Source organism: Diorhabda carinulata, chromosome X (genome assembly GCF_026250575.1).
Source record: "Diorhabda carinulata isolate Delta chromosome X, icDioCari1.1, whole genome shotgun sequence".
Lineage (NCBI taxonomy): Eukaryota > Metazoa > Arthropoda > Insecta > Coleoptera > Chrysomelidae > Diorhabda > Diorhabda carinulata.
In genome coordinates, this window is record NC_079472.1 from 53614892 (window position 1) to 53626545 (window position 11654).

The 11654-nt window shown below is 31.8% G+C and overlaps 1 protein-coding gene across 2 annotated transcripts in view; it reads left to right on the plus strand.

Annotated features, from left to right (window-relative positions):
* LOC130901991 (uncharacterized) overlaps positions 1–11454 on the plus strand; it is a 45784-nt gene extending 34330 nt beyond the window's left edge. Inside the window, exons 13-15 of one of the 2 annotated variants that reach the window (XM_057813756.1) lie at positions 5754–6124; positions 9159–9357; positions 11305–11454. In XM_057813756.1, coding sequence (XP_057669739.1) covers positions 5754–6124; positions 9159–9357; positions 11305–11418 — 684 coding nt within the window. In that variant the 3' untranslated portion in view covers positions 11419–11454. Of the gene's footprint in view, positions 1–1067; positions 3059–5753; positions 6125–9158; positions 9358–11304 lie in introns of those variants that run through there. The other variant, XM_057813757.1, reaches the window with a different exon arrangement.
* The last annotated feature ends 200 nt before the right edge of the window (positions 11455–11654 follow it).

An 11654-nucleotide genomic window follows, 5' to 3' on the forward strand; every position in this document is an offset into this window, starting at 1 on the left:
CTCCATTTACTATATGAGGCCAAGCACTCGTGAACCGTACTTGAGCCAATAGTTACGTGACAAGCCGAGAGATTTCTACGAAAAAGGCATCCGAAAGCTTCCAAAGAGGTGGTCAAAAGTGTATGAAATGTGGGACGGAGACTATTTGGAAAAACTGTAAAAAATTTCAGCAGCAAGCGACCCGGGGCCCACTTGAGGAAATCAAAATTAGATAGAACTCTTTTAAATGTACATTTTTTAATCTCTTTAAAACTGAGAACGACCTTCTGCTTCACGTCACGTCACGAGCAATCGGTAGGCTATATATACATCAGAAAAAGTTTCGATCATATCTGATTCAACGATTAATGAAGCATTTTCAATGGAAGTAATAAATTATTTGTATTATTAATCAATTCAGGTTGAAGTTTAATAACAGAAAAGCATTTAAAAAATGATTTTACTTGCACTTCTAACTCATCATTTACATTCTGAACTCATGGATTATAGAATTTATTATTTAGAGTATAACATTAGTATGTGGATTAAATTACACTAATTCATTCATTTCATTTACATTTCCAAACAATTTTTGGAAAAAATGCATATTTTGCTGTAGATCCAATATTGCTTCTAAAATAAATAAAATTAGTAATTTTGCGGGGCGCCTACGTGCTTGGGGCTTGTGCATTCAACCCCCTTCTAGACCCTCTCTAAATCTGAAGCTGTTTGTAACTTGATAATAAAATTTTCAAATGTAAAGTTTTGGTTATATATTTGAACCACTCTCGTATCATTGAATATGTTTTTTATCAATAGATTTGCAAAAAGTGTCTCTTTCCATGGGATTCCATTAAGAATTATCCATGTCATTATCCAATTCCAAAACTTCACAAGTTTATATATAATCGTTTCAAAGGTAAGAGGGAGGACTTTTGTATAGCATTGTATCCATTTTCTTTGGGGAACAAAATTTGAATATCATCCTTGAAAAGTGGACAAAAACAAAATATTTTCATTGGATTAAAAATATTATTATTGAGTTTTAAACAAATAATGTAATCATTTTTAACAAAAAAATTTTTTAGGGTTGACGAGATTGTGAAAAAAGTAAACACAAATCAAAAAATACCCGTTTTTCCTAAATTGAAGCTGAAACGTAGCAAGATTTTCGAGAGGCATCGAGTACCTATAACAGTGACATATCTCAATTTTCCATACAGGTGTATTTATCAAAACGAATCAAATATAAATAAGATTTCAATGCATGGAGGACTGCTAGAGAAATATTTGAATTAGTTATTAAATATAAAAAACATATTTGCATTTAAAAAACACAAATTTAAATACTTCGAACGTTTTAACTTCCAAAATACAATAAGGAATGAAGTTAAGATTTTTTCCAAACTACTAATGGTTTTATAACATAAAAATTAAAATCACTCAATCAACATACATATCTTGAAGGTTTAGAATTTTATTTCAGGCATAAAGATTTCGATCAATGAATATTACAGTTTTCCAAAAAAAATTAATTTGTTACGGTAATTTATGTAGACTAGTTGAAGATTACGCATCTTAATAACGAGTATATTGACCAATCAACCTTTAGTAGTAAATTTATATTAATCCTTTCGGCAGTAATGGTGGCACCATTCACTTATCGAGCTCTAGACATAATGAGCAGTTGCTCTATTCACTTCCTGATATCTTTAATGTAGAGTATCTAGATGACAAATACATAAATGATTCCTATACTGAAGCAGTTCGCTTATTGTGTGCTATAAAAATGGATCTAGAGATTCTAAAAGATGTGTTTGGTAAGTACCTCTAATTCTACATTATAAAGAAGCTCAAGTATATGAGCCTCATAACTGAAATTATTTGTCTAAGACTAGTCTACATGATTTTTCGTGAGTCGAGCACATGGTGGTTCGAGCGCACAGATTATCAAAAAACACGGTATCCTCAATCCCTGTACTTAACTTTAAATGTTTATTACCGTAAATAAAAAAAATTATAAGAGTTAACAACAGAGTAACAAAGAGTTAATACTTATTAATGCCATTATAGTCATAGTCTCCTAACTTAACCTAACCTAACCTCGTTTTGTCTTAATGATTATTAAAAAGTTCGTATGTTTGCCCATCTCTAGGATTCACTTCGACAGATCAAATTTTCTTGTGCGCTCGTCGAATGATCTTTCGGATTCGACAGAGATAGTTTTTACTGGATGCACGAAATGTTTTCAAAATGTGCCTGTGCGCTCGATGCACGTGCGCTCCTAACACCCCACCAGAAAGAATAGATAAAATGTTATGTTACATCTGGTTTTGAAAATCTTCATATGAACAATAGCAAAATAATTAAAAATGACAAATCTCGGTTTTCTTTTTTCAGTTTTTTGAGTCAGTTTTTCTTATTACAGATCAAAAGTAACCCTCTAATATATTCTCATACCAAAATTTTTGATATTCTTCAAACATCTGTGAATGAAAACATTCTTTCGATTTATAAGGTATTTCGTGAATTGTCATTAAGGAAACAATTTAAATGTGAGTGCAGGAAATGAATCTCAATGAAATATCTTCTTCTAAGTTTTTAATAAGTCAAGCACATCATATTTTTTATGATTTTTATGATCTATTGCTTCAAAAAGTCCCGGTCACTAGTCATAAAATAACATCAATTCACATGTACGAGTAATCACTCTTTGGATTCCATTTGAAAATTTCTGAACAGAGCTTCATCGTTTGCAATAATTAACTTCCAATTCCAATTACCAGTAAGTAATTCTCTTTTCCAATGCATATACGAGGATTGTATGAAAAGTTTCCGAACTCATGTCATGTCAGCACCTATCAATATAAGTTGGGAATATATTTGGGCTTGTTGTGTTGAATATTAATAATGCCGAACAAGTTAATTCAATGTAACAGGTCGCACATTGATCAAACTTTATTTTATAAGGTATTGAACAAAACAATTATTACACTTGGTCTATTTTTAGAGTATAAATAAAAGTTTTTGTTAATATTGATTTTACGATAAAAATAAAACTAAATTATTTTTGAATAAATGGTTATTGATTTTACCTAAATCCTTCAGTATATACAGTGAGAATCCTATATTGATAGCAATGAAAAGAATTTTTCATTGAAATCACACAACAGTTTTTACTTTTTGGACATATAAACATTTTCTTTTTATTCTATTAACTTTTTAGCTTTTACGAATAAGTTAAATAAAAATTGTTATTCTTGTTTTGAATTAATTTTGAAACAGAAGAGATCTAAAATCAAGAAGATTTAGAAACATAAACATATCAAAAGGTCTAAGAAATAAGAAATTAAAGAAATTTATATATATATATATATATATATATATATATATATATATATATATATATATATAAATTGTAAATAAATCTTTGCCAGCTATATAATGAGCGGTTTCTTATTGGGAACGTGGCAATAAAACACCAAAGTGGACTAACTTCAATATATTTTCCGAGATTTCGAATACTTATGTATCCATCATCATAGGTCTTCTGCGTACCATCTTTTCCTTTGTCTTCCTTTTTTTTTCTCGTTTCTCCTTGTTCTATGTCATTAAATTTTTTTGTTGCTCTAAACCTGGAATCCTCTATTATATACCTAGTCACTCTATTCTCTTAGATCTTGTTTTTTTTTGCTTAATTCTGCTTCTTCAAATAGTCCTAATTTCATTATTTGCTCTCATCAGCCATAAATCTCCTTTCTTTTTACCGCCTAGTATCCTTCTAAGTATTTTTCTTACCCACATATCTAACTTCTCTTTCTCTTGTTCCTCTTCCACGTTTCGCCTCCGTAGTTTACTGTTAATCTTATTATTGTTTTGAATAGATGTAGCTTCGACTTTCTGAAGATTTTTTGGGATCTTATTATCGCTCCCTACTATTTACTTTCACTCGATATCCTCGCTTCCAAATTTTCTCCGTCGTCATTGATAACGACTCCAAGATATACATAACTTTGAACTTGTTCTAATCTCATTCATTTTTCTTTGTTCAGTTGTGTTGATATGCTTTGCTCTTTTCCTTTGTGTGCAGAATAATCTGAATATTTTCATAAATTTTTATAAATGAATCTGAGCTAATACAAATTTTTAGGCTTTTATTTACCATAAGCTGTACAGAACTATAGGAAAAGATTTGGACTGGCCGAAAGCCTAATAAAAGTTGAAAATTTTGTTTCATTCTAATTCCAAGAATCTCTTCTCGACAAATTCTATTGAAAATACTATTTTAGGTTCTTCCATATAGTGATGAAATCTAAGTTGTGTATTTTTAAGAGTTTAGTTTAGTTGCAACTTGCAAGGTTCAGTATGCACTGAATCAATGTTGTGATTATGGAAAATTTGGAAGTGGCGCGCAAAGGCCGAAAAATCGGTTCTTTAGCAGTTAATGAGAAAATGTTAATATTTAATTGTTTTTAATCCTTCACGGACAAACTTGTAAGTGTTGATGACACAGTGAAATTAGTTAGTACACTTAGTGATGGGGAATCTACGAGTTATTAAAGCAGAGAAATGTGGTGAGTTCCAAATAGCACGTTAGCTTCCAGGCAAACTACAATTTAAAAAAAAATCATTTGTAAAAAGACTTCGACGAAAACTGCATGCGCTCTTCTTTAAAAAAAATTCTTGTCACGGTTCGAAATGATAAGGATTACCATGAACAGAGTCGAAGCACAATATGTAAACTTTAAAAAGGAATAGGTTTTCGATGGGAAAAGGATCCCAGAAAATCTAGTTTAACAAAAAGAAATGTAATATGGAAAAGGAATTACCTAAATCAAAAACCAAATATTAAAAAAATACATGAACTTGATGAAATTGCAGAAAGTTGTGGAACGAAGGTGAATGGATCTCTACCGTACCATAGCGAACTAAACCCAATAAAACTGGTATGGGCACAGATAAAGGGAGAAGTTACAAAAATAAATTGTTTTTAAATGAGTGATGTTGTTTGTGGAGGCTGTATATAATATGAAGCCTTAAAACTGGGAGGAAGGTAGTTAGTCATATGATTAAAGAAAAGAGAAAATGTGGAAGCTGGATCAATCCACTCATTGTGAATATTGGTTTCACAACAGTTCATCTTCTGATTTGGATTTGTAAGAAGTAGCTCTACTTAAAATCATTCTTCATGAACTTAAGGAAATCAAAGTTCAAACCCTCATAACTATATAACCAGTATGACCCATACCTTGTGAAACAATGAAACATTTTTTTAGAAAAAATTGCACTTTTTTACCTTTAGCAGGTTAGCTAGGTGAAAGTATAAGTGTACACCCTATATATTCAGTATATTTATACAAATTTTCGAGGTGTAACTTGAAAAAATACTTTAACTAAAAGAAGTGATACGCCTGTGAATTACGAATGCTTCATTATTTCATTACTCTCTCATAAATAAAAATAGACGATAGAAGAGTGAATCTATTTCGTTGGAAAAGTAGAAAGAAGGAAAACTGTTTTTGAAAAAAATATGAGAAAGTGGGTTGAAATAATTTTAGAATTATATTTTATGTGTTATAATGTGTATAACACGGTAATTTTCATATTTTCAGGTGCTTTAGGTTAAACTTAAAGTTTCACCAAGTACGAGTACTATATGTCCAGTATTTAATGAAATTTCCAGGTTATTCTTTAAATTATCTAGTAATTAGTATTTTGGACTTCTTTTCAACTAAATTAAGTCTTGTCATTTTGAACAATCTATATGCTTCTAGATTTGTGATCCAGCCATTCCTTATCAGGAGTACTGTAGTTTCCAAAAAGAAGCATCTGAGGGTAAATTATGGAATCGACGTAACGAAAGACCTTATATTGATGATACAGACCACAGTAAATTTTATGTATCTAATATGGAAAATAGTGAGAAAAAAGATGCGATGGTAATGCACAATTCATCTGGATCTAGCAAGTTACTCTCTAAGCTTAATAGTGCCCATATCCGACAATTTGTATCGCCATTTTATAGACAATTTGATATTCTACCTCCGATCATATCGCCAGTTCTTGAAGCACGCTTACCTACAGGCTATTCAAAATTTTCAACAAGATTCAAAAATATGATTGTGCAAAAAACAGGATTGAAAAGGTAAGTTATTTTTTTTACAGACATAAACAACTACGAGTACGGTTTGAAAGAAAAAGAGGTTGACAACTCTTTTGCTGCGGTCGTGGTGATTAGATTATTATTTTTTGAGATGTTTCTAATATCATCTGTGAAAATTTCACACAAATCTAAAAGATATATTAATGTTCATACTCATATAAAGAAAACTGTTTTAGTTATTGAGTGAATATAATTTTAGCGTATGTATGTATGTATATATAAATTTGAGGTCTCGTATATACTGCGACCCAAAGGATCTATTGTGACCAACTTTCTGGCTACGATATTAGAGAACCCACTCTTTTTAAAAAGTCTAGAATATTGGACGGCCTTAATTGCCACAGATCTTCGTCTTCTATTTCATACGCACCCAGGTGCAATGCTCTAAAGTGCAACAAAATCTACACGCCGCGTTATCTACTAGGTCTAGCATCTTCAGGTGTTTGTTGAGGCGACAGTACCCCGATAGAACTCCTATTAGTTAGCTTACAGCTATTTTAGTCTACTTCGCTCCGGTGTGTTCTGGAATCCATTGTAATTTTATTTTTCTTGTCTAACTCGTCTAATTATTTCTCTAATGGTTGCTTCACTATTAGACAGGATGATGATCTGAACTGAACACATTTTCCAATTGCATAAATTTCTGCTTGAAAAATGCTTGGTGCACTACCCACTTTAAAAATAACTGAATAAACGAAGACTTATCCATATTTGCTATGTTAATTCAGTGTATTCACAACAATCACTTATCCCCTCCAACTTTAAATTTTTACAAGGAAAGCACATAACAATGTGTGGCATTCCACCGCACAATTCGCACAGATTGCAGCCGTTGAATGTGTCTTTTTATGGACCCCTGAAAGATGCAAATAGGCAACAGGCACATAAAAACATTTAATATCTAAAATAAATCCATAAGATGTTGCAAGTATTTAGCATAGATACAAGTTGGCAATATAAGTAGAGTATCTGGGTTTGGAGCCACGGGAATTCACCCATTGATCTTAAATGATCAAATGTTCAGACAGGACCGCTGATGGCACAAGTATTAGAACAAATTACTGATAATCAAGACCTCCTGAATATCCAAAATTTTGTAGATGAAAATTTTGTGGTATGGTCATAATTTCAGACAGATCTATCAAATATTGTTCAATGGTATGAATTGCTTGTAATAAAGATTTTGTTAATGAGCAAAGAAATCAGTTAATCTTTCTGTTATAACAACAACTCCAACTATTGTATCATCATCGCATCAAATGCGACTCCTATGAAAGTTATTTTCGATGATAAAGAAGGGAAAACTTTGACGAAATGCAATAAGACTGGAAAAGATAATGGATGAAGACCGAAAAAAGTTGTCAAAGAAAAGGAAAATATATTAAACCAAAAATTTTACAAGAACATGTTACGAAAAAGTTTTTCAGAGAGAGTGGACATGAAGTACACCTTCGCTCCGATGCCCTGACATGAAGTATGTGACAGTGAATGTCAGAGTGAGTTTTTGTTTATAACATTGCAATGAAAATGGCAAATTTACTAAATCGTGAAAAAAAATAGAGCTTGTGTTAATTGTTGGAGACGATTACAAAACACATAGAGATGCCGCAAATATTTTTAATAATAGACATCCACATAAAAACATATGCATTCAACGGAGTACAAAAATTTTGAATAAATTTAAGGCTAGTGGTAGAAGTATAGAAAATAAATTTAAGAATAAACGCCGAAAACGGATTGCGAATGAAGACACTGAATTTGAGGTAACGCTTTCTGTCGTAGAAGACCCAAAAATGTCATTAAGACAAAGGGCCTCTGCAATCCAAACTACTTCAGTAAGTGAAGATACAGTGGCAAATATTTTGAAAGGTAATAAATACCATGCATACAAACCGCAAATTGTACACAAGTTACTACCAAGGGATTACGATATTCGTTTTAAATTGTGCGCTCAGATCCAAGGAAAGTTGGATAAAGACCCGTTTTTCACAAGAACTATAATATTTTCTTCAAACGGAACGATTTCATTACAAAATTGTCCCTGGTGGTCTAACAGTAATCCAAACTTTGTGATAAAAACCCGGAACTAATATTCTATTTAAACGAACGTATGGTGTGGTGTGTACAAAAATAAATTAGTTTGAACTTTTTTTTCGACATTCCTCAAATGCCGCACAATACTTACAATTATTAGGAAATCAAGTAAGTAATTCACGACTTTCCGTACAAGAACGTATGCCAATTTGGTTCCAACAAGACGGTGCTTCCATCCATAGTACATTTAACGCTAGACTACTCCTCGAAAATATGTTTAATGGGAAGGTGATTCAAAGGTATTCAGATATTTTTTGGCCTCCTAGGTCTACTGATTTGACTCCGCTTGACTTTTTTATGGGGTTACTTAAAACAGCAGGTTTATCAGCGAGGACCATTTGATGATGTAGACTATTTGGAGAGGATTATTTCTGAAGAATTCCAAAAAATTACTCCAAATATGATACGAAAATTAATACAAAAGTTTGACAAAACAACAATTAAATGTTTACAAAGAGAATGTGGATATATCGAAGCGTTTGGACATTGAATTAAAATTTAATTATGCATTCATTATGTATGTAAATTGCAAGGTTGTTCAAGACCTGAATTTTCGTAATAAATGGCTGTAATTGAATATTTCAATATAACTTTTAATAAAAAACAACTTTACTTCATAACATTTTTCTGAATTGTAAAAAATAAACAGACAAACCTCGTATACTACTTTAAAAAATTAATATCTGATGGTTGCATTTTGACTTTTGGACCATGCAAAACTTTTTATTAAGAATAAGTTTTTTTCATAAAATAAAAAAGTTTTCCATATGGTTCCAACTTAAGTAGACAAAATGTAGACGGTAATCATCATGATAAAGTTGTAGTCAAGTAATGAATCTCTTGTGCCTGCATTATATCACTACTCACTTGCTAATATGTGATAATTATATTTTTAAAAAGTATATACTACTTACTCTTATAGATCCCGCTACTCAGCAAATAAAACAAGCAATAATAGATTTCAAATTCAAAGCGATGGTGACTTAAAGAAAGACAAGAGGAAACGAAATGTGTGTTCTCAAAGTACGGATAATTTTAAAAATAAAAAAATGGAATCAATTGTTGCCAGAGTATGTATACCAACTCAAAGTGTCTTAATGAAAAGAGCAACGAAAAAAATGGTAAACTTCTTATTAGTGTAATTTTTATCGTATTTATTTACACTCCTTTTATTCGTTGGGGTAAATTAAAAAGTCTCTTCCGTTCTTAATTTAATCACACACTATACACTATTTATAATAATTCACTTATAAATATCACTATTTAAAACTAAACTAACTGCGCGTACACAACTACTTATATATCCTAAATAGAATTCTTTAAACTTCTAGAACAAAAAAAAAACAAAAAATTAATAAATACACTTTCCTAGAATTCATTTAAAGGAAATACTGCTATAAAAAAAGTCTAAAAGGAAACATCAAAGGCGCGTCCGCCATTTATAAAAAGTAGATGAAAGTGGTCGCGTGAATATTACACTTTCATTATAGCTGGACAAGGCAGGCTTAAGGACCCATTTCGTGAACTTGCTCGTAACATTGTATATATGTATGTATGGATTTGGGGCCCCGTATACACTGCGACCCAAAGGATCTATTGTACCCCCCTTTCTTGCTGCGATACTGGAGGACCCAATGTTCACAGCTGATCCATTAATCTCACTCCTTTTAAAAAGTCCAGAATGTGGAATGGTTTCAATTCTTCGTCTTCTATTTCATACGCAACCAGACGTAGTGCTCTGGATTTCCTTAGTGTTTCACACTTCAAGAGAATGTGGATAGAGGTTTCGTCCTGTGTGCAACAAAATCTGCACGCCGCATTATCTGCTAAGTCTAGCGTCTTAAGATATTTGTTGAGGCAACAGTGCACCGATAGAACTCCTGTTAATATTCGTAGATTGTTCTTACTCAGATTGATACATTCAGCAGACCTACTCTGGTTATAGTTTCCCAAAAGAGTCTTTGCCTGTCTCAGCCCTTGTAGGTTGTCCAATAATTGGTTTTACTTCTACCCACCTTTTTGTAATGCTTTTTCCATTGTTCCGTAGCTGATACCACAGAAGAGTTCGGATCCGATGAAGGGCTTGTCTGCCCCCGCTTTAACGAGCTTAACAACTCACTAACTAGTCTGGCTCGGATAATGTCTTCTTCAACAACTACTTGAAACGACACAGAAAAATTTATCATAAGACAATAAAAGCTGTCAAAGATATTTATTATAAAAGGAGACTCGCCATGTTTCTAAAGAAATATGGTCCAATGTGAATGATCTAAGAAATAAGGTTTCTTTATCGAACATAATCTCTACTTCATCTGATAACCTCAATAATTACTTTGTGAATGAATGCTTTCATATCTCCTTGATGCTAATGCTAACTTACACAGTTTCTTTTTTGTGTCAGCAGTTTTAGCAGCATAAAAATACATTGCTGCCTTTTTTATTAAATAACACCACCATTGACATCGTTGGATCTGCAACATTTTCAGGACTTATTGTGGACAATTCCTTGAAACGGGAGGTATATATTGCCGCATTATCTAAAAAATTAAGTTCCTCCTATTTTGCTCCAAATAACTGAACCTCTTCAACAGTTTATTATGCCCTCATTGAATTGTATCTCCGATATACCCTTCCATGCCCTTCCCTTATGGGATACGTGTGGTGCGACTTAATTCTTCAAACTACAAAAAAGAGCCTTTCTTTGTAAATACAATTGTTCAAATACAATTTGTCACTTTTAACAGACCATTTCATTAATAGACAATTATAAAGATATTGCGTTTTCTTATTCATTGTTATATCTGAATTGTGACAGAAATTACAATATGTATCTGTTGGATGAGGTATAAAAATAATAATTCTCTCCTGAACAGTGCACAATGCTAGGTATAAGAACTGCAGCCTTTGGGTAATTTTCTAATATGCAATTTAAACACATTTCTATTTGCTTCGGGATGAACAAACTTAGATATTTCCAAATCCAATGTACCAACTAATAAATCATACAACTTTTGACTTATTGTGATAAGTTTAATCAAGAAATAAAAAATTCATTTCTATATTTTAAGCCAGTGGACATCCAAAATCAAGAAAATATTAAAAAAGCAAGACCAAGTGCCTTAGAATGTTCCAAACGAATTTTCTTTTGCAAATTATGTAAAAAAAGAAATCCGGAAGATTAGTGATGTTATATTTTTTCAAATAAATGCTCTCTCTTATATTGTTTTCAATTCAAATTTTTTCAAATATCGCTAATGTTCAATCATTCGACGGGATGATCGTCGGAATAAGCAAAATGTAACTGCGGACCAAAAGAATAACTACAAAATTTAGAATTGAAAAAAACATTTGTTCTAATAGTCTATTTATAGTTGAACACAAGTTGAAAACGTGAAAAATGAAGATAAAGGTCTCAAAA